Consider the following 24,369-nt stretch of genomic DNA (forward strand, 5'->3'; position numbering starts at 1 on the left):
CCCGCACCGGCCCCTGCTCCCCCTCTCCCAAATCTCCTCCCCCGCTCCAAATCCGCGGCCGCGCCGCCGCCGCGAGCCGAGTCAAGTCACGAAGTCAAACTTCAAACCCGGAACGATCAATGAAGAGTTTTGCCGTCCGTGGCGCCTCGTGCTTCCTGGCACTAAAATAAATGCAAGAAATCGAAACTTAATTACTTGAAAGAAATCCAGAAATCCCTCTGCATAATTTATCCAGGCATTTTTCGTGGCGTTTGTGTTGAATGCACGCGTTTAACTCCGCACGCTCCTCTCCCCAGCGCCGCCCCCTCGGCAGGAGCGGGGCTCCGGGCGGGCGGGGGGTGAGGGCCCGGCCTCGCGGACCGCCGGCCCCTCGGACCCTGCCCGGCCTGCTCTTTCTCCGAGAAGGGAGAAAACCGCGTTTCTGTCCCTCTCTTTTTCCCCAGCCGAGAGCATCTCCTGGGGCAGGGTGGCAAGCGGGAACCTTTCCTCCCCTCCTGCAGGGTCTGTCCCCTGAGCCAGGCACTCCGCAGATATTTTCTGATCAGGAGTGCCTGGCATAACAAGCTGAGTCTCCTAAGCGCGATGGGAAGCACCAATAAAGTAACTCGGTTATTCTGACAAATTTCCCTCTGTCATTGGTGTTCCCCCCGTGGATCTCATGCTCCTTCTCATGGATAGGGTATGACACCTAGAAGCTGGGGGTGGGACCCTGACGGGCAATGCAGCCACGGCCTCCTCATTCGCCATCCGGCCCGGCTGATGAGAGCCCTGCCTGGTGAGCCTTTCACTGAATTCATTAGGACTGGAAGTCTGCCGGCTCAGGAGCAAACTTTATCATAGACACCTCATCGAGAACTTGAAGTAATGTTATGAAAGAATGAAAAATACATTGGGGAGCTGCCTGGAAACCGAAGTACATTTTGATTTAACTTACATTAACAGAAACCTAATGTAGAAGTGAAGGGATCTAACAAAACCATTAATAATTTAAAAATAATTACAGATAGTCTATCCTTACTATTCATAACCACTCAACATTTTAGACAAAGAAAGCTGAATATTCTTCGTGGGAGAACGATGTGAGCAGACTGCTAAGCAGGAGCCGTCCAGCTCGCACTGCCTCTCCTCTGCTCACAAACACTGCACGTTCCCCACAGCACCCAGGATGCTATCCCAAAACTCCTTTTCCAAGAGGGAGGGTGGAGGTGGAGGCAGGCCCTGGCTTTGTACAGGGCTTTTTGGCAGTCATTTTGGCATGGATTTCAACCTCTCTTCTTTGTTGGAGCTGCTGTTTGAGGTGGGCCCAGTATGGCAGTGGGGCACCAAGAATGCTCCCATACCTCCTCAGGCTCTCCCAAGGCTCTGCCAGCCCTGGAGACCTCAGGAAAGGCCTTTTTCATCCATAGCCTTGGCTAACACCAGAGGCAATGGTGACTGTCCTGCCCCCTATTCTGTGCCATCTATCTGGTAGCAGCACAGCAATCACCTGCTTGGCTTGCCATGGCGCTGCATAAAAGTTATTTTGAATACCTTCATTTTAATCCAAGTTTCCATTGTGTGCTTTATAGCTCAAGGGTCGTGAGTGTCCTGAAAGGCTGTGATTTTGCCTGTATTTCTGCTTGTTTGGATTTGGTTTTGGGGGGTTTTTTTTGAGATACACCTGCTGTCCAAACACTGCAAAATTAGAGCAGCTGGATGTGCAACAAACTTCACTGCTCTTCCTTAGAGATCAAAATAAAATTGTGAAGAGGGGAATTCAGACATAAAGTGGCTTCTAAAGGAAAAGAAACACTGGATAATACAAAGCAAATAAATTCAGATCTAACTCTCTCAGGAACACAGGAACCCTCCTTGCAAATACTCTCACAGGTGGGAGCCCTCCCTAACCACATCCTCAACTCCTACTTGCATTGAAAACATTAAGATCTCATGGATCATTAAAAAAAAAAAGTATAAATCACAGTGTGAATGTCCTTGGGACCCTACTCTTGCTGATCTGGTATCTCGGATTAGCCTTCATTAATTATTTTCATTAATTCCCCTTGTTATAGATGTATTATCACAAATCATATTCCAAACACATTCCCTAATTAAGCACGAAATTCCTCTCTCCCTCCGTATGCCATTTAACTGGAGCAATGAGGACGCGTGTGCTCAGCCTGGTGCCTGCAGGCTGGTGCCAGGCACTTGGTGCAACAAAAGATGGTGCTTGCACTTCAGATATCTTTCAGGAGTTGCTCTAACTTAGGGAAAATATTGTAATTTTTAATTTGATCACCAGCATGCGCACGTCCTCAGCTCGGAGCTCTTAGCCCTTGTAACTTTTCAGTGTCTTCCGTCTACTTCTGCAGGGTTTTCAAGGTAAATCTGAGTTCTTTTTCTCCCCCTTCTGCCATGCAAGGTGTTGGCTGATCTCTTGACATGTCCCCAGGATTCACCAGGCAGCCTTCTCCTTTCAGCCAGGAAGAAAAAACTATGACAGTTGACGTGCATTTGAAAAAGTGATGAAAACCTCGTGTTTCTGAGCAGGCACAGTTGTGTCACTGAGTCGGTGTTGTACCCCAGAGCCATTAAATAGTGTGTTAAAATACTTATTTAAGGAGACAGGGTCCTGTGGCCCCGGGTGAGAGGTGCGTAATGTACACCTGTGGTATTTGGTGTGTGCCATGCCATGGATTGTGCTTTCACAGTCTCTGTAGTTTTGGTGAGGTCTGGCATGGACCCACCCTGCTCCATGAATAGGTGGTGGAAAATGTCTGGGAATTACTGTTTTCTTCCTTTGATTCTATGTCCACACAATCAGAGCATGGTGGGACTGGAACCTGACTGATGGGGAAGGCGCACTAGGCCCAGCATCTCCTGGAAATGTGTGTGCTGGAGCATCGGTCCCTGCAAGGCCAGGCATGCTGAGCTCACCTAGCCCTGGAAAACCAGGCTTTAATTCCCAGTAGATGTATCTGTGCGTAACACCAATGATAATGTTGGGGACTGTCCACCTTACCTGTGGGCACAGACACTTGGTTAAGTTCTATTCAAAGCTAATCACAAATCCTTTTCCTTTTTTACTGGTTAAAATTCAGCAGAAATGCTTTCCACCTTTTGTACAACCTCCAGGCACACATCAAAGCCGTTCCCTTCCCACACAGAGCATGGGCAGGCATCCACCTGTGTTCCTATCCCTTTTTATAAATGAAATACTGTACGTTTTGAAGACTGTTAATATAATGAAATCAAGTTGTGAAACGCATCTCCAGCTTGCATCAACATTTCCTGTTGGAAGCAGCGGGTTAGGACTGTGTTATCACGTATCTTTCCCAGTCCTGAGACAGCCATTGAATTCCAGTGAAATTTCTTACAAAGGCAATCAAGACGATCAATGGGAGTTTTGCCAGGAACATCAAAGCTTATTAAATGGTTCTGTGTTAAGAACTGCAAACACACAGACATGCAGGAAAGAAGACAGCTCAGAAAATGGAACTGTGAAGGTAAAGAAAAATTGAAGAAAGAAAAGAAGTGATGCCCAGAAAAAAAAAAATGCAGGAGATTAATAATTGACAGATGTATATACAGCCAATCTGAAGCAGAGTTTAAAATGCAGACAACTCAGTCTATAGCATGTAACACAAACTTCTGTAGAGGAATTTACTCACAAGGACTTCTATCCACACATCCTGCTTTAAATATTTCGCTGAATTGGGGTGAACTAAATTCATGCTAAACTTCTTTACTGTTTGTTTTGACAGGGGAGACCTGGGACAACCCAAAGAAGCTGTCATTTGAAACCTTTCAAATCATCAAGCTGCATGTGTCTGACTCTGTGTCTGTTGCTGTGTATATATAGGAAATGCAGAATCAAATCATATTTTTACTTGTTAATCCCTTAGCAGTTCTGTTGCCTGGTAGGTGCCCTGACATGGTGAACTTTCTTGAGTAAAATGCATTTTTCTTTCCTTGTTTAGGCCAGCGTGTTTCCTTGGGTAAGTGAATTTGTTGCTGTACACCCATGAGACGAGGAAACACTTCCTAACAGGTCCCAGCATCCCTGTCTTTCCCAGTGACCTGGGCTCCCAGTGCGCTCGCCTGCCTCTGAAAATGTTCCTGCTGGGTCCAGACACTCTAGCCCAAAGTAGGCCAAAATGGCGAGGAGGTTTTTGCCCTTTTTGTGGTGGTTTTTTTTTTTCTGTTTGCTTGGCATGGATAATTAGGAGTTTATTTAAGGGCATGATTTTGCTTTTGTTTTTATTAGCTTGATATGATTTTTAATAGTGTTTGTGCACATTTTCAAATAAGGAGGTGGGATCTGAAGAGGCTTTTACAACCATTTGAACCAGTCTGCTGTGAGTGCTGACACCTGTGCAATGTCTTTTAGTGAGCAGGGATGCACTCGGGAGTGCCCTGCTTGGAGTCGGGCCCTGCGCTGCTGAAGGGCGGGGTCCTGCAAGGATTTCCCCGGCAGAGTCGGGAGGGGAGGGAAGGGAAAGGAAGAGGAGCGGAACGGTGGGATGGGCTGGGCTGGGGTGCACCCCATCCATATAAATACAGCAGGGGCAACCAGGAAGTTAAAATGCAGTCTGTGGTAGTGAGTAGAAAGTTTGGGTTTTTTTGAGGGGCTTGTTTTGTTTTTTTTTCCCAGGAGGTCGAGGCAGCCCAGGTGCTGGAGAGGTGAGCTCAGGACCATGATTCCCTCGGCCCTTCTCTTTCTCCCGCCGTGGTCCCAGTGATACTTTAGTGCCATGGTGGCCAGCGACAGCCAGAGCTCCTCTGTGTTCCCATGGATAAACCCGGGGTCAGGCCCTGGGGAGCCCTGAAAGTTTGCTCTGAGAAGGGTGACTCCTGGAAGTGCTTCCAGAGAATTTGGCTGGGTGCCCTAGTGTTGGCATCTTCTTGCTGCTTGGCCCTACTGCCTGTTTCTAGGGAACTGGGAAAATTCCTGTCCTCAACCATAGCCAGAAGCAAATCCTGCTCCAAGTGGCCAGCAGACTGTTGTGACTCAGCTGCTGCAAGAGTATGCCAGAGGTCTATGCTGGAATGAAATGTGGTTTAGCTCTTACTTCATATCTCTCTACCATCTCATACCCTTCTGTGTCCCCAGAAGGATGTTTCATGGCATGTCACAGTAGGTTGCAGGGCCCATGTCGAGTGAGAAAGAAGGTGGCTCAATCTCTGCTCATCAATTGCTCAAAATACTTAAAAATGAACCAGAGGACCAGACAAGTTCAGCAACCTGACAAGTAAGGGTTACTTGTCCGGAGGCCAAAGCCACAGAAGTTAATCAATTAGCAAGGCCCAGCTGCTTTCGATACTAAAATGTGGTGGGGAGACAAACCCAGAACAGGTAGGTGGAGAGAATATCTTCCTGCAGGCAAGTGAGGGAAAGGAAGTGATGAAAAGAGTTTTGCTCTATTTGATTCACAATTGTGCTCCAGCTGTGAGTGGGACCCTGGCTTGGGAAGGGACACAGGCAGGGCTGGTTTGGGAGCTGCTGCAGAGGTCAGAAGGCTTGTGTGGGGTTTGATGTTCAATATTCATACAGCTGTGTTTTAGCAGGGTGAGCACTCTACACACGGCTGTCGTTTTCACAATCTTGTAGATAAGCTGTGTCAGCACAGCTTTTATAAATCCCATTTTTACCAAAGATTTATGATGTAGCTGTAAATGTGTGCTCTGGAGTGGTATCTTCTGTAGAGGGTTTTAGTGAGGAATCTTATTTTTAGAGGGTTAGTGCATTTCCATGCCTAAGATACATGATGAAAAATGTAATTTATAATGTGGCGTAATAAAAATGGATGATGTTGGAGGGGATAGCAGACTTTCTTCTGTACCTGCACAATTTATCTTTTTGGTAACATTTTGACAATGATTTTACACATTCATTATAGTGGTGTGAGAGGTGGTGACAATGGGTCAGGGAACAGAAGGAGCTGCTGTGTCAACCTTGACCCTAACCAAGACCACCATCTGTGTATAAAGAAGCCAAGCTGGTTAAAGAGGGAGGGAAGAAACATTAATTCAGCAAAGGTACATGACTAGATTTTGCTTTTATTTATTCCACTTTAAGCCAGAAAAAACTGAGTGAATTGGAAGCATCTTTGCTGCATTAACACGTGTGAATGCTCCAAACATTTCAGTGTTCTTTAAAAATTCAGCCAGACGTGGGAATAGCTGGGTAGCTTTCTTCTGAGAGCTGAGATGTGCTGCTCTTTGGCAAGACTGCCTATTTTAAAGAGGCAGTCCAATGTTAAATCTGGCTTCAAAACAGGCTGCAATTCACTATTTGAGTCTGTGTGGTATGGCCTCATCTGTTGTAAGGCGAGATTTCATTGCAATAATCAGCTTTCTTTTTCATAAATTGAGCTGTTCCATGTAAAATGGAAAACAGATCTCTGCATTTGTATGAACAGTGGCTGGTTTTTCTTGAACTCAGGGACTTTGTGCTTCTAAAGTGCCACTGGCATCTGCAGAGCAAAAGCCATGGAAATGAAAAATGAAAGCAGGACTGGTGCACTTTTAGTGGGGAAAGCCCCTGCCAAGTCAAAGACCAGCCATCAAATCAGAGTTTGAGCTGAACCTAGAGGAGAGACAGGCTGTACTAGTAGTACTAAAACTAAGGAACTTCTAAGTGGAATTTGCAGTCTTATTTTGTTGGGGAGGTTTGCTTGTTATTTTTTTTGTTTAGTTTTCCAGTTAAAGAAATTGCTGGCAAACCAGAGACTACAAAAACTTAGTCCTTTAGTGCATACACGCAGTTACCTCTTGAAATCATCATCCCTCTATTTTATGCAAGCAGAAATTCTGTTGTAAGTTAGCACTTCCCTAGTTTGTTAGTAAATGTATGTAAGAATTGGACCTTAAATTCTATACTGGCACCTGTCAGAATATTAAGATTTCAGGTTATAGCATTGCTCAGGTCAGGGCTATAACATCAGTTTTTGAACCCTTTCCGGTAGTAAAAACAACACCAACTATAAGTTAACAAAGAAATTATTTCAGGTTTTGTGATGTTCTTGCCAACTCCTTTCTTCCCCCTCTTTGAGAGTTTGTCTAAGTAGCAGCAAGGAAGAGGGAACATCCTCTTCTAGATAAATCACCCCCAACAGTTTTGTACAGGACATAAATGAGAAATTTGGCCTTTACCTGAAAGAGCAACAAGTTTGGTTGTCTGTGTCTCATTTAGATTCCTAAAATATTGCTGTTCAGAACTTGCTTGAAGTCTACCAATAGTTTATGCTTCTGTGCAAATAACTTTTTTTTTTAATCTGCTCCTGATTGCTGTAATCTGTCATGAAAAATGAGAACAGCATTTTAAAGCAGGTAGAGGACGGTGGGATCACAGGTGATGGCAGAGCAAGATGTGAGCAGGAAACAGATGCCTTCTGAGGGTAGCTTTTGTTATTTAGAAAGGTCTGTGTTTCACAGGAAAAGTGGTAGAGGACAGAGAGTACTTGGTGCTAGAGGGGAAAAAGTAAACCACTGCTTCTTCGGGGTTTTGCTCCTCTGCTGTGGTGAAGGTTAGTGCTGTAGGGGATGGGGTTTTCAAACTTTTTGTGGATCCTTGACTGTGCAGAAGGAAAATCTTCCTTCAGGACTGGTCCAGGGTATGGAACAAACACACCCAAGGGCTGGGGACTGATGCTTACTACCTTCTACCTCAGGTCTCAATCGCTCTTCTGACTTGCTGATACAAAAATCCCATGCCCATCACCAAAACAAAGTGAAATAGGGGAGGGCTCTAGAAACATGAAAATCGAAGCAGGAATTTAAAAAATCCATCCTGGTGAGTGGCTGAGATGAGGTAAGGGAGCAGAGTAACCCCATGGCAGTCATTGCACTGCTTAACGTAGCCCCCATAGGGCACCTGGATGCTCCAGTCCCGAGCACTGACAGCCTGGGAGAAAGGAGAGGTCCCAGAAAGGCAAGGGATGAGGGGTGCATGCTGCTCCTGGGAACTGCCAGGACCTCGTGGGGAAGGTGAGCTGTAAAACAGGAAGATGAGTTTGCTCTGGATTAATGTGGTGGTTTTGTTATCATAAACTCAGCTGGTAGCGGGGGAGGTCTGGGGTTTGCATAACTGCAAGGGAGGGTCCTGAGAGAAGGTGTTGGGTGTTCATGCTCAGTCTGTCACACACCCAGACTGTGGGTGGTTGGAGTCTGCAATTTTTAGAAGCAATTAACATTGAGTAAAAACCCCACTGACTTAGTGAGGTGAAGCAAATCTCATACATTTCAGTACTAATTCAAAAGGGTTTTTTCATCTTTACACTTAGCTAATGCAGTGCAGGAATTTCCTTTTATTTCTCTCAATTGGAATTGAATTGAATCAAGATTTTAATTCCATTTATTTCATGACCATGCTCCAAAAAATCCTATACAAAAATGCTGTGGCTGCTGACTGATAAACAATGTGCTCAGGGTTTAGAAAGCAGCCCCTGACAGCTGTTTTCTGTTTGAAGTTTCTTACTGGCTCAAGTTTTTGGAAGTTCAGGCTTCTAGGCCCAGCTGCCATCCAGCCTGGTAACCACCCCAAACTCACCTCTCCTGTTGTTACTCTAGCATGTTCAGTGAGAGTCCAATTGCAAACAGCTGAAGTTGGATACTGATTCCCTGTGTGCAGGGCATGCTGGAGTCTTATGTCCTGCTGGTCTTGGAGTGGATTGAATGCAGGAGATTCAGCAGTAGGTGGACTTGGTCATTTTGATTTTCATAAGAAGCTGACCAACCGATGCCAGTGGAGGACAATTCCTCTTAATTATTTTAAATCATCAAGTGGCTTTAGTAACCAGGGTGACAGATGAGCATGAGGCTGCCTGCTCTTTTCCAGGCAGGAGTGGGTCCTGGCAGAGCTGGGCTCTGCCCATTCCTGGCCCCTGGAGCTCAGCTGTGGAATGGTGCTGAGTTGTCAGCTCTTCAGAGTTACTGCTGTCCTCTGGCACACATTTATGTGCTGGGAAGCACAACAGTGCTGGCTTCTGGCTCGGGTCTTCAGAGGCCACTACGACACCAATAAGTAAAAGTTAATTGCAAATTTATTTCCACGTAGCAAAAAGGGAAAAACACTTGGGGCCAGTTTCCTTTAAAGAAAAAGGGAGGAAAAGCCTGTTCTACACCCATTTGATTAACCTGTGCTGTTAATCACTGCCAGGTTTATGAACCTCTATTACAAACTTGTTACTCCAAGGGGTTTCAGTTCAGTGATTGAAAAACAGCTTTAGGGCCTGGGTAGGTACGAGTAGTAAGAAGTACAAGTAGCAGCACTGAGCCTTTGAAGAGGTGTATAAATAATTAGCAACATATTTCATGTGGACTCTTTCGTCAAGATATCCTGTCAGACCTGGGATTTTATCAGAACATGACAAAAATGTAGAAAGAGCTCTACATTTATTCCAGCATAACAATGTTGATATCTAAAATAATTTGCTGCATTAGAAGCTATTTTAGGTCACAGGTAACAGCTCTGCACTGCTGAACTGCTCTATCTGCTGAGGCTTCTTCAGAAAGCAGGTGTCTGAAAAGTTCTTTATACTCTCGAGTCTTTTGAATTTTTAGATCCTTATTTCATGTTTGCAAAACATACAACGTAGGTGAAAACCTGAACTGCATCTTAATAAAGCAAAATGATGAATAAATAGTAACCCATGCAACTTCAGAAGCTGGAGGGTAATACAGCAGGTAAAATAGAAAACAAAGAAGGAAACTTCTCAAAACTCTCCAGTGGGGGGGTGAGGGGAGGGAAACACAAACAAACAAACAACCTCTAGGACACATCCTGCCATACACATCCCTGCCCATGGCAGGGGGGTTGGGACCAGATGATCTTCAAGGTCCCCTTCCAACTCAAACCATTCTAAGAATCTGTGATACCTATGTATCCCACTCAAAGGTGACAAAAAGTTTGCTCTTATTAGCAAACAACAAGCACAAAGCCTAATGAAAAATACCTATCTGGAAGCCGATGGCATTGCAAGTGTCTTACATGCTGAGCCCAAAACTGGTTTAATCATCCCAGTTGGTTTAAGTTTGCTGTTTATTCTGTTGTTTGGGTTTTTTTCCTGTTTATGTGGAAAAACAATTTGCTTTTTAGAGCAATTCCTTCTGCTCTCCCATTTTCAAACTCTAATCCCCGTCTCTGGGGAACAGCCCCAGCTCCTTGCATATGGCTTTGCTCATTCCACCTGGAGGAGCTCAGTGGGCTTTAGCGTGAGTTTTGTCCAAGGAAGAATTAATTTAATTCACCCAACACCACCCAGCACCTGCTGGGGTGTGTGGGACCCCTATGAGCAATCATGCACTCAGACACAAAGGTTATTTCAGCAGAAGTGTGTCGGTCTCTGATACGTTCAGAAATGCTAATGGGACTTCCACGAGGTTGGGACTTTGAATTTGGAAACTAAAGCCAGGATAAGCTTCAGTTGTTTAGAGCACTTGCTCTATTAACCTGAATAGAATCAAGATTTCACTCTTCACCCTTTCTACCAAGAATTTCTGCCCAGCTTTGAAGTCTCGAGGAATAAATCAAATTCAAAGCATGAACTTCATTTTTGCCTCCAGTTCCAATGTTTGGGCTGAGTGGAAGTATCTAAGTGCAAGACCATAGGTCAGTGAATTTCTAAGTCAAGGACATGAGGCATTTCCTGCCCCTTCTACTTACATTAGGAGTACACAGACCTGTTTAGATAATGACTACAGTTATTTTTTTAAATAACTTTAATGCTTGTGTGCATTTGTATTTTAAGAGACTAGTGCTTAGGCACCAGGTGAAATACCCAGATAGATACAAAGACAGCTTTTCTCCTTAACAAAGCTCATCCTTCCCACCCTGCTTTTAACCTGGAAGAAACGCTGCAGAAATCCATGGGCATTACCAAGGCAAAGCATGCAAAGGAAAAAGCAGGTCCATATTTTTTTTCTAGCTTCAGTCTCTTGTGGTGTCTGCTGGAAGCTGATATTAACTTGTGTATTTCATATCCCCCTGTCAGACTGACTTATTTGGTAGCCACCTTTGTGGTGAGCTTGGGTGTTATTTCCACAGTAGCCCACAGGGCAGGTATTACCCTTGACAGGTGAGTGGAAGCAGTGCCACTCAGCCATTACTTTTTAATATGCTAACCAGGAAAACGAGCCTTTTAAGTGCCTGACTTGCAGGAGGTCATCATTAGTCTGTCAAGGTATTCCTTTGCTGCCATCTTCTATAAATGTATTTGATATGGCAACTCCCAGTTATGCTGTTTTGAGCAGATGAGATGCACTGTTTACGAAAACAGACTTCTTAAAAGCAAGCTGTGGTGGCGGGTAAAGGAGGAGAGGTTGTTTACAATATTTTAAGCCAAACGGTTCCTTTGGCAGGAGGTTTTCTGTAACAAGTGAGAACAACAAGAATTAGCTCTCTCAGCACTTCAACAAGCAGAGATTTTTGTCTGTAATGAGAAGAATGAGACTTGTTTGGCATAAACTACAAAACAACACAGCAAAGATGAAGAAGGAGGGCAGAAATACATTACTGAAGGTGAGAAGAAACAACTTCACTGCTCTACTGTGAATTCAAGATTCTCGCTCATTATAATGTATAATTACAGCTGGCATCATTCCAGAGGAGGGGTTGAAAGAAGGTAGGTCTTTCCAACTGTGCTAAATCCTGTTGGGGAACTGACCACAGCAGCATCCCACCTGAGCCTGTGTAATCCAAAAGATTCCTGTTTTATTCTTCTGTACCAGGTCCTTCTTTATGCAGATATGCAAATTCTCTTTGGACTCCTGAGATTTGAAAACTGATTAGAATTTTTATGTTCCTTCGTTAAGGGTAAAAATAGGCTATCCCAAGACAGACAGCCCCCCAAATTATATACTGATCTGAGAAAAAGGGAATAGCTTACTTTTGCCATTAAATGAATAACTTCTTTCAGCAACCGTGGTTGTGCCTCTTCTGAAATTTTTGCTGTCTTTCTGAAATTTTTAGCTGTTTAGTGATATGTTTACTAATGCCAGATTCTATTTACTTGAAGTAGTCCACTTGTCATGTGTCATTAAAAAGCTCATCTTAGGTTTACTCTCTATATCTAGTACGTGACAGAGCACAGCAGAGAGACTGTGTGTTGCTATCCTGATTTCCTCTGCATTCCTCCTAAGGAGCAAAGCTTGAACTTAGAGACTGGAATGAAGTTTGGCTGACTGTGTGTGGGTAGACTATGTCTTTGCAGCCTCTAGGACGTGGGCTTTGTTTTTAGAAACAATGGTGGAGCTGGAAACTGTAGGACAAAGTGAATATTTTTTTATTTCAAGCTTGGGATGGTTGTTGGTAATCTCCTGTAATGGAACCTGATTTCCTTCTATGACAAGATGATCTGCTGGTCAACAGTGACTGCACATGAGCCAGCTGTGCCCAGGGGGCCAAGAAGGCCAATGGCACCTGGCCTGCATCAGCAATAGTGTGGCCAGCAGGACCAGGGCAGTGACTGTGCCCCTGTACTGGGCACTGGTGAGGCTGCACCTCGAGCGCTGTGTCCCGTTCTGGGCCCCTCAGTGCAAGAAAGACACTGAGGTGCTGGAGGGAGTCCAGAGAAGGGCAATGGAGCTGGGGAAGGGGCTGGAGCACAGGTCTGAGGAACGGCTGAGGGAGCTGGGGGTGTTTAGCCTATGGAAGAAGAGGCTCAGGGGAGACCTTATCACTCTCTACACTCCCTGATAGAAGGTTGTAGCTGGGTAGAGGTTGGTTTCTTCTCCCAGGTAACAAGTGACTGGACCAGAGACAATGGCTTCAGGTTGCACCAGGGGAGGTTTAGGTTTGATATTAGAAAATATTTCTTCACCGAAAGTGTTGTCAGGCATTGGAACAGGCTGCCCAGGGAAATGGTGGAGTCACCATCCCTGGAGGTATTTAAAAGATGGGTAGATGTGACACTTAGGGACATGGTTTAGTGATGGACCTGGCAGTGCTGGGTTGATGGTTAGACTTTCATCCTAAAGGTATTTTCCAACCTAAATAATTTAGTAATTCTATGATTCTAAGTCTTATCTGTGCAGATTTCCTTCTGTTTGGACACAACCGTGTGCTGCTTATTAATATTTCATTTGTGCACATGCACGCAGCTAAGAGTGGTGCTTATCTGTGCATAAAAAGGCTATTAATAACTGATCCTGTGTGTACCGATTATTTGCCAGAATCTTATTACAGAAGCAATTCTTTTTGCCCAATTCCACCCTGGTGCTAGAGGCTCCACCTACTTATGCTTATACCATCTCCATGCCAGCCCATAATTTTTTGATTATGTATATGAGAAAAGCTAAGAAAATCAAGATGCCTAAGGATCTTCAAGCAACCCAATAATTTTTACAGAAGAGTTTAAGAAGAATTATTTGGAACCATTTATTCCTTTTATTTCCTGCTGGCAGTGCTATTTCCTTCACTAGAGATATCTGGGGAAAGTGAAAATGTGTGTTAGAGCCAAAGGGGGGTGAATTTCACTGTATTTTACCTACAGAATTTGGTTTAGACCCTGGTCTGTTATGAAGCCATAAAAAGGATTAACGGGATTGTAATCAAAGATGCAAAACCAGGTTAGCTCTGCTAAGCAAAAAAAAGAGCATTACATTGAAGTAAACATTTATGGGGTTACCCCTACTTATAGAGGAGAAAATCATCCATGCCTTGTGTGAGCATCTGGATATATATTTAAAAAATGACGTTATATATGGTCTACTGGACTTTATTTTTTGTCTATATGGTAAAAGATTTATTAAAATCAGCAAGAGGAAAATTAATCAAGAGAGTTCTTGCAATTTCAGGTCTATGGTGTCCGTTTGGAAAACAGGGTATCTTTTTGTAGGTGGTGGGTTTTTTTCCCCCTCAACACTGGTACAAACTTTAATTAAACCAGGTACCCATATGTTTACACAGAAAGACAAATAGTCTGTTTATTTCAGCAGCTGTTCAACAAGCCACCAGCACAATCAATTAGATTAATCCCAGGAAATAAAACTTGAAATAAAGATGATACCTGAAATCATTTTTATTCATGGTTAGAGACCATGCAGATTCTTTTGACAAGTTGAAAAATCTTATGGGTGATGTTGAAAACTTCAATGTACAAGTGCTAATTCAATTTGAGGGCAAAAAAACCCTGTCTTGATAGAATGGTTTCTGTAGAGATATTACTGGAATAGCAAACCCCCAAGCAATACAAAGGCAGCCTGAGTATTGTATGCTCATTACCTGAATTTTCAAACACTTAACAACTGCGAAAAGTATGAATATGCAAAGCTTCCAGACTCTGACCAACATTTTCCTTTTTCTCTTCTATTCCTGGAATGAAAAAGCCAGCAGTTTATGTCAGTGCATATATATAACTGCCATTAACTCAATTTAAAGTTGCATATGATATAAGGTCACAGGTCTCTAACTCAGCAGAACATTTAAGTAAATCAGCCTGTTCACCAGCTGCAGCACCTGAAATATGTGTGTGAGTGCTCTGTTGAACTGGGGCTAAAATTTCATCTCTTGTATCTTCACAGCTGTTCTGCAGGGGAGATAAAAGGTGGACCGGGCATAGACAGCGTGATATTAAGAATTTATTGAATCACAACAGTGGAGATTTAAAATGCTAAAATGGGAATGAATTCTTGCCTTTAATGGTGAGGATCCTAAATAGTCATACTCTTCTCTAGAAAATAAGACACAGAAAAGAGAGACTTGCACTGAATGTCTTATATGGGGGAATGGTTTGAATAAGAATTGCCATCCCATGTGGAAGACCCCTTGACCTCCGTGAGCATTTCAGGGGCTTACTGCCAGGTTGAGTCTGAAGGCTGCAAAGGCAGTGTTAATTTGCCTAATTTTAAGTTCTGGGACAGATCATGCAAGCTCTTGTTTGCATTATGTCTGAATATTTTGTGGCAGCATTTTATGAAAGGTAACAGATCAGCCCTGATGTTGTAACTGGAAATATGAAATACCACAAACTGTACATCACTGTTATTCTGGCATTGTTGCCTGACCCTTATCTTTTGCTTTTTCTCACATGAGCAGTGCCACCAAATATTGATAGACAAAAAATCCCCCTGAGATTTCTGTGCAAGACTTGGGTTCCTGTGCTTGCTGATGAGTGCTCAAAGCTTTAATATCTAATCTTGAACAAGGGTCTGTGGTTTTTTTTAAAGCTAAAATGTTGCTATAAATAGAGAACACCAGTCTCTGCAGGTTAAGGCTAATGGGTCAATAATGAATCTGTTTATATTAGATTGTCTCTTAAATATAAGAAAAACATGTTTTAAAAATTAAAAAGCTGAAGAATGACACATGAAAAAAGCCGCTGATGTGCAATTAATGCTTTTGTCGTTTACAAGCCAAGTTTTTATTCTGTACAGGCATTAAAGGATTTGTTCTGGGCATTTTCTTCCAAGATAGTTGTAGTCTTTCTCCTCCCTGCTAATTCTTGCTGGTGCTGTTTGTAAGTGACTTCTCAGCTGCTTGAGTCCCTCGATCATAGGCTGGAAAAGATCTCTAAGATCATCAAGTCCAACTGTTCCACCAGCACTGCCCCATGCACCACTAAACCATGTCCCTGAGTGCCACATCTACATGTCTTTTAAATACCTCCAGGGATGGTGACCCCCACTTCCCTGAGCTGCCTGTTCCAGTGCTCAACAACACTTTTGGTGAAGAAATTTTTCCCGCTATCCAATCTCAACCGCCCCTGACACAACCTGAGGCCATTTCCTCTTGTCCTATTGCTTGTCACTTGGGAGAAGAGATTGACCCCTGCCTGCCTACAACTTCCTTTCAGGTGGCTGTAGAGGGTGGCAGGTAGATAAATATTCTAGGTTATGACAAAAATACTGAGGTTCCAAGGAAAGAGCTTGGGAACAGCTGTATTTTCTTCAGGCTCCCAAAGTCCTGTGGATGGGACCTGTTGGAGCATGTGTTTGCACCTTCTGTTCAGTCTGAATGCTCCTGTTGTCTTTCTGTGAAAACCAAGAGGCCAGTTGAGCACCATGGGGTTGTGTATCAATGTGGAGATAGGCAGCAATGTGCCCTGGGAGCTGAGAAATGCTTCATGATCCTTAGTGTATGCTAAATTACAGTGGAGGAGTGAAGGGGGAATGTCACTGCAGTCTGGAAGTGTGGCTGGGATTTGAAATAAGACTTGCTAAAAGCACAGCTGCTCACTCCAGCATCTCCACAGTGAATTTTCTCAATGGAAAAATTTTCTTATGGAATTCTTCATGTCTCTATAACTTTAATCTAAAATGTGAAAATCAGTTCAAGTTTCTGCTTAAATGTTGTCTAAAAAATGTGTCCAACTACATGCCCACTGTAAATGTGTAGTAATTTATGTATTAGCTAGCACATACACATTTTACTGAGCTGAAGAAATTAGGTTATGAGAAAAGAAACCTGGTGGTCTTCAGAGCAATAAATCACTTGTAAGAAATGCATCTCATGAATGAAAACAAGGGAGGAATGGCATCACTTTTATGTGCCTAAGCTTCAGAGCATGACTCAGTCTTAGCTATGGTGGACACTGTAACTACTGACTGGGATTTATGGCTTTAGCTAACTGTGTGGCTTCCTAGCTGAGAAGTGACAAGTAAAGTGAGCAGTAATCAATATGCTGCTGCTTTTTGGAGTTGTACACCTTTCCTAATAATCAATTCAAATTTCTGTTTGGCCATCATTGCTAAAGATGACCAGAAAAAAGGGCCTTGTGAGAATAAATGAAGCATCCTATTGCTTCAGACTGTGCTATGTCTGACTTGTGCAAAATGACTTGGTGTTAACTCTGTAGCTTTCCTTTTGCATAAGAAGGCTGGCTCTGTACTTTGGAATGCTGAATAGAAAATTAAAAATGCAGGCCAGTCTTCGGGAACATTTTACTTACTGTTTTAATAAACTTTTGTTTATGCCTAGAGGTGCCATTAAATTACCAGCCAGACATTAATATACAGTACACAAGGGATCTTGTATATAAGCAATGATTATTATTGCGTGACTCAGATGGGGCTTGCTGTGCACCCAGAGAGCTGCTGGACGGGAGGTGAAGAGGGAATACCTGTCTGGATGGAGAGTGGTGCTGCTTAGGCAGTATTGGATGTGCCAGTGGGTTGGGCATGTTTAGAGGAAAGCCATTTTCCCACAGCAGAAGCATGATGCAAGGGGACAGTGGTCATGGCAGAAACACCTCTGCTTTCTTTCACAAAATGACAGATGGCAAGCACATGGTGTGGATGATCCTGGAGCTAATGGTACTAAGCATTTTTAAGCCAACTATTACTCTGGACCCACTTTAAAAAAGAGCCTTATTTCCCCACCAAGCATCTACTTCAGCTGCTGATTCTGGCTTTGCAGGGATGCTGGAAATGGTTAATTTCCAAGCATGGCTTCCTTCCTATGCCACTGTCTCCAGAGTGAGAACAGCACCTACAGAAGCAAAGACTGCAAGAACAAGCTGGAGTTAAATGTGAGCTACAGACACCACACTGGAAAGCCTCTGAGTAACAGGGTTGAGAGGTAAAATCAGGGTGATGTGCCTTGCTGCAGGTCTTGTGATTGCCTCCTACCACAGACAGGTACAACTTCAAATGCAGGATTGCAGGAGTGTTGTAAGTTCATCTAGAAGGAAGAAATTCAAAATCCCTCCAGCTCCTGAAAAAATGTATGCCAATTAATTCTGAATTGGGATTTTCCTTTACATTTGATCTACTTAAGAATGCACCACAAGGAAAGCTTCCTGTGAGGAAAGCTTAGAAATGCTCTCAGGGAAAAGGCACCATCGTAACTCTCCCACTTCCTAAAGGGATCAGGGTAGAGCTCTGCTTAATGCACATCCTCTAAAGGAAATATAAGGCCCTACCTCACACAGCCTCTTTAGGTTCTGCTGAAAAAAACCCCAACCAGATGATCCTCCCTATCTCTGCTCTAACTTCCCTACTGCGCTTGCTGACTGACTTGTACCTACTAAAAAAATAAATTAGTTCCTTCCCTCGCTTACTGCAGCTCTAGGCTGCGGCATTAAAGCCACTTACGTGGAAGGGAATGGGGAAGATTGGATGAGACCTGTGAAATGAACAATACAAAATCGCCCAAGGATGACTGGTGCAGCATAAGCTGGATAGATGTCAGGCAGGGAACAGTGCTGCTTGGAAGTCTTTGTCAAGCCCTGATTATGTTGTAGGAATATATCAATTTCACAAAAGAATAACTCTGTTTTCCCTGGGAACAGGAAAGAAGGCAGAGCATCCCAGGAGTAGACCTATTCAGCAATGTCCTGGTAAAGGCGTGGGGCAGAGGCTGAACATGAGAGAAGGGAGGATGAGAAGGTTTAGCAGCTGTGTTGGCTGTGCCAAAAAAGCAAGTGGTGGATGTTTGAGCCCTGGATATGACAGAGGTGCAAAAGTCTTGCCTCCTGGTTAGTGAGGCAGCAGTAAGGGGAATGAATTCACAGTGCAAGGAGAGCAGCAGGCTTGGATAGAAATGACTTCCCCTTCAGGCTCTGTCCTTCATGGTTTCTGTTTACCTTGAGATAGTTTGGATCCCAAAACTCCTATCTCAGTCACTTTAATCCTCTGCTCCCCTGCCATCTCCTTCTCTTTGTTTAAATAAGCAGTTTGGGCTGGACACTTCTGGAATAACAACTGCATCCAAAACTTCCATCAGATAGTGCTGACTTCATGATTTGTATTTGATTAACTGCCAAAAAACCCAGGCAGTCAGATTTTCCTTCTATTTGATGGTTGGGGGGGCTGTGTTTTTTTCTGTGGTTTTGTTTTCCATTTATGTCATTATTTGCCAGCAAAACACAATCGTGTCCTTTGTTTTAGTTCAGCTTTATTCCCTTTTCCTCGTGTGATACCGTTTTAGGCACAAAGCGTCCCAGTTTTTTCATACTTCATAACTTATTAATGCTGCAGACTGTGGGATGAAGAGTTGTCAGCAAATTCATTTTTTATGTATTGACAGATATAATATCTGATTTGTTATTAGATAGCTTTTAAATGATTTCTTCCTCTCTGGTTACATTTTTCCTAATTATTTAGCATATTTCCCTATAACTTATCTCCCTTCTTGGCCCCGCTTCTTCTTTTTTTTTCCTCATCTGCTTTCTCATTTGACATTTTTTCACTTACATGTGAACCTGGTCAACATCAGACATACCATACCCCATCTATTAATGTGCTCTCATGCCTCTCTAGGAGAAGATGTGTAAGAATGTGTTCCTCTCAGGACTGACATATGCAGCACTTAGAAGAACTTACATTCTTGTGACATCACTTCCTAGTCTGTTTTAAATCAAGGCCAGATAGGCTGGGATCAAATGAATATATTTGCAAATACTGTGGAATTTACTTCAATGTGGGTAAATGATGGCACTGTCAAGTTATGTGTCTTTGAGATTCCTGTGGAATGCATTTTGCTTTTCTCAAGACTGAAGGAGTGCTGGGTCCTGGCCTGTGGTGAAGACAGGACACAGTAATGACCAGCAAAGGTCCAAGAGGTGTAACAAGAGGTGCCATTATTATGATGAAGTCAAACTGACAAATCTCAGGAAGTGCAAAGCCTTCTCTGGCATTCTCCCTCAGGGAAGCTGGTGAATTGGCCCTGTTTCTTTGAATCTTTAAACTCTTAATTAATATTAAAATTTAATTTAATAGACACAAGAGAAATAAGGCTCTACCTTCTGTCCAGCTAAAAGAATACAAAGTTTGGAGCATGGGCTGCCCTTCCTTTTGGACAATCCTTTCTTCTAGAAGATAAAGCTGAAGCTCCTAAAAGCCAGCTTTCAACAACCTTGAGACAAACCTTCTAGAAACTTCTAGCACCTGATTTTCCAGATGGCTGCTCCTTCCAAACTCGACCTTTGTGACGGGTTCCTGATTTCAGAGCTAGAGGGGCTGGGGTGACTGCTCTCCTCTTTCTGCTTTCTGTGATTTGCATGCTCTTCCCATTATGAGTGGTTAATTACTCTAAAAGCACTGTAAAACTTTTGCATCTGCACATCTGTGCATCCACACCTAAGAATAAATCTCCTGCTTCTCTGCTATAAAAGTACAGCACAGATTTTTGAAGTGAAACTTCTCATGTTGTAGGTATTTTGGTACCATGATTATAATATTAGAAGGTTATTTTTGTAAGCATAAGGAGAAAAAGATATAAAGGTATCCCCATGTTATCTCTGAAGTATTTTATTTAATAGGTTAAATCCAGCTGTTCATTGGGAAATTGTCTAGGGAAGCTATTTCCTGTTCTTGCTATCATTTTTCAGGTTTAAATATGTACAGCTTTCCATGGTTTAGAAAAATAGTTTTTTTGTCTTATATTTTTGAATTGCAGTTGAAGAAGCCCATAATCTGTATCAAGAGCACAGCTTTATTATGCCAATAGCTTTTCTTTTCCTTTTTTATTTTTTTAAATGCAACCTTCTGAATACATTATAGCCTTGCTGTCTACTGGGAAACCATATTTCTGTGAAAAAGTGATAAACATGAAAATTTCTCTCAATCTGTATAGTCTCTTGGTAGTCTAGGAGGAAAAGTCAAGAGAATATCATGAGTGGAGCATCAGTAAACCAGGTTCTGTTTCTGTGTAAGGACAAGCAGGTTCTAGGAATGGGATCAGCAAAACCCCCACTTGTTATCTTTTAGATTTTCTTCCTATTGCCTGAGATTATCTCATGAAAATTTCAAACTGAGCTCTTAAGTAAAAGAAAAATTGCTTATTTGTTGAATAACTAAATATGTAAGAGGACCTTTTATCACAAGTTAAAAACAAAAAGAGTGTTACGCATTAAGGTCTCTGGGGAAAAAAAAGATCAGACCATAATAATAAACCCAAAGATTCACAAAATCTTTCATCATCCTATAGCTTCTATTTAGAAAACCATACTTTAAGTCCCATTAAGTGCTGTTCTAAATTGAACTTGTACATAATTCCTGCTACTGCATTATGATAAGGGTAGTAAGTCCTGCAACTGGCAATACCTAAGTGTTTATAGGTATTCAATAATATTCAATAGCAACAACCAAAAGACCCCTTGCAGATGCCTAAAGCAGCATAAGCACCTAGGCCAAGACAGAATAAAGACTTGTAAATTCCTCTTCCACAAGGAAATCCAGCTAATGGGATCAGTACAGCAATCTCTTCAAGAGCCTGAGAAAATCTGAGATCATGCCACTAAGTGCTTGTGAGAAATATAAATGTGTTGTAAACCGCCTCCCATATATTTCCACTTTTTCTCCTCAACTTTCCTATTTATAATTAACACCTCTCTTTATCTTGTTCATTCTGAATATCTTTGTTCTTTTCAAGCTAAATTATTTAATACTATCTCTTCCTCTCGTTTAAGCTCGCTTTATCTGGTGATCCCCTCTCCTTTATATTAAAACCTCTCCTGTCTAAACGCATAATCAGATGACATCTGCTACTCAGGAGCATAAAAATCCTCACACATTCCCTAAAATAACTGTGCAGTTATTAGGCAGTGAGGTACATAGTGCAGATCAGAGGCTGGGGACACAAAAGGAATAGGCTCCACATGGCACAAAGGGGAGCCGGCATCTCGGCATCAGTTACTGATCAGGCTGGTTGTCCAAAATGTGAAGCCCAGAAATGTCCAGTCCACTCCTGCATCTTTGCAGACATGAAAACCAGTCCCTGCTCACATGAACAGTCCTGTTGGTTTCAGCAGACTACCTGCTGAAACCAACAAAGGATTGGTGCCACGTAGCTACACGTGTCACAAAGCTTTTGTATTATGCAGAAGGAAGCACAAGGGCCTTTGGAGGCAGGAAGGCATCTGCAAGCCCCAAGGTATGTTTGCAGTTGAACAAAAATGAAAATTTGGTCATGTGAAATCAAAGACAAGCTAAATTCTTGTTCCTGTACTAGGTCTAAGCCACAGCTAAATACACGCCAAAATGTTTTTGTAAAATGTAACAGAGAATACACATACACATGTGCCAGACCATTCCAGATCTGTTTGAGTCCTGGTGTTTAACTAGAATATATGTATTATCTGTATGGAAACATGAGGAGGAATGTGAAACGTTGCAGGAGACAGTTTTGGGTGACAGGACAGACACTGGATTGTCCCTCTCTAATAGTGACCAAATGCCTCAATACAGATGATAAATTCCCTGATAGCAATAGTGATGCTGTCTTGCAGACAGATTTAGGGTGTGCGAGTGCCATGCCAATTATACAATTCACATGTAGTGCTTTCTTCCTTTCTGTTCCACTCTAGTGGGACAGGACAGGGCTTAGAGAGTGCTCTCTTATTTAAAAGCAGGAACAGCTTCATCTATTTAATCTAAAAGACATACAAGCTTATCACAGTAATAGCAGGGCAGCTTTAAAAAAAATAAAACAGCAAAAATGTCTTTGTAGAAGTCTGTTGACACACAGCTTAGAATATCTGCATATGATTTTAAAGATTACAAAAGAAGAGGGCCTTGTGAACTTGTGTATTTTGTAATTCACTTGGCAAAAGATATTTATTACAAACTTCAGATCTTTTGGAAAAAATTTAAAGGCAAAGCATCCACTTGAAGCAACAGAGCCTCATTAAAGCTTATCTTTTTATTTTGAGTATAGATGGAAGGTCTGTTATGTCTGATGACCATTTGATTTTGTGGGGTTTTCTTGTTTGTTTGTGGTTTTATATATATATATATTTCTTAAGTGTTCTAAATGTAATACCCAGTGAGATATCTCATCCTTCTTTAGACAAGGAGAAACAGGCTTGGGACTGTGCACAGGAAGTGACCCTTTGGAGGGGAAATTGAGAAGCATCTTCCCGAGCCTAGGACTGAAACTGAGGTTTCTAACTTGCCCATTACATCTGCTGTGAGTAAATATCTGAAACTTGTTGGCAAAATTAACTAGAATTAACTTGAACAGTAAACAAAATTAAAATTTTATGATTAGTATCCACTTGCAAAGAATGAGGGGCAGGATTACTACCATGTAAAAACTGTGATGCAAAAGCATGGTGAGACTGCTGTCTTTATTGCAGGACTGAATTTTATTGCCAGACTGAGCATCCTCCATACCTGCCCTTCTTTCCATCCCTCTGCAGCTTCTTCAGGAATTGACACTGCAGCAATTTCATTCTCTATGAAACTTCTAACTTCTGAGTTAACTTTTGGCCTAAACAGATTATTCATTATGTTTTTTCCTGAATTGTGCTGAATCTGCTCCTGCCTTCTAGACCTGCTGGTGCAGTGTGAGGCCTCTGCATCTCATAACACATCAGCCTGGCTGGAACCCCTAGGAACTGGGTGAAAAGTCTACTTCCCATCTCTGCTAGGAGCTCCAGGGCTGTGTACAAATTCACAACAAAACCACCTGGGAAACCATGGACATCTGCCTGCTCTCCTGCTGTGTTCAGATCAGAGGGCCTGTGCTCTTGCTGGTGTGCTTTCAGAGCCACATACAAAAAGATATGCATGCTCTGATCCATGAATGGTGCAGATGTCCTGGAACTAGGGCCACTTGTGAGTGAGTACCCACAGAGAGATTTAATATAGTTTATATGACAAACATTAACTGTACATCTTCATCTGATTTATCTCTCCTGCACAGCAATCAAATCCTCCAACTAATCAAATCCTACGCTCGTTATAATCACAGCTTGCTCCAGATGAACACATTATGCATTTATTTTCTCCCAAAACAGCCAACCCGCAGTGGCTGCGCTGGGCAAATGCAGTGAGGTTTTGCAATCTGTCTCTCCCACCTGAGAAGAGAGCGAGGATCAACACGTACTCCAGTAAACTTTAGTAAAGCAGTGAAATGCATAATCATTTTAAACCGCACAGTTTGGATCTGTTTGCGGATGGGACAATGCACGTTCCAAAAATTTCGTCCATGTTTACGCAAGTGAACCTCCCAGAACACGCAGGGATATACCTCTCTTGGAGATCGCAGCTGAGCTTTCAGCTGTAAACGTTTATTTCCTTGATAGCAGAAAGCCTGTGGCAGGGCTATTCCTTGAAGCCTGAATACATCCGCAGAGGCTGTGCAGGATGAACTTCCCTAACTGTTTAGGAATCACGCAACAGAGCAGCCGTGTGTGCGAGAGCCCTGCGGGACGGGGCAGCCGCGGCAGCACCGGTGGGAGCCGCTGAGAGACAGCGCGTCTCCTGCTTTATCCTCTCCTTGTTCATGCGACTTGGAGCGCGGTGGCCGGGCAGGGGCTGGGCTGATTAATCCATCGGGGAAGCGCCACAAGAGGGGAACAGGGAATGGCAAACGTGGGTCGAGCAACAGGATGAGGTTTTACGATTCTGTTTTAGTGGAAGTGTTTTTAGCACTGAGGGAAACCGGGGAACGGCCCGGCGCTGGGAAGTGGCTGGGGCCGGGACCAACCGGCGGGGGGGCGGGCT

General features: G+C 43.0%; 1 protein-coding gene across 1 annotated transcript in view; it reads left to right on the plus strand.

The window, feature by feature from the left end:
• The window catches only part of SLC10A7 (solute carrier family 10 member 7), a 173,891-nt gene that overhangs the window by 4,995 nt on the left and 144,527 nt on the right, over window positions 1-24,369 (plus strand). Inside the window, exons 2-3 of the mRNA XM_008641344.2 lie at window positions 2,282-2,361; window positions 24,032-24,237. Coding sequence (XP_008639566.1) covers window positions 2,282-2,361; window positions 24,032-24,237 — 286 coding nt within the window. The remainder of the gene's footprint in view (window positions 1-2,281; window positions 2,362-24,031; window positions 24,238-24,369) is intronic.

Source organism: Corvus brachyrhynchos, unplaced genomic scaffold (genome assembly GCF_000691975.1).
Source record: "Corvus brachyrhynchos isolate BGI_N302 unplaced genomic scaffold, ASM69197v1 scaffold229, whole genome shotgun sequence".
Lineage (NCBI taxonomy): Eukaryota > Metazoa > Chordata > Aves > Passeriformes > Corvidae > Corvus > Corvus brachyrhynchos.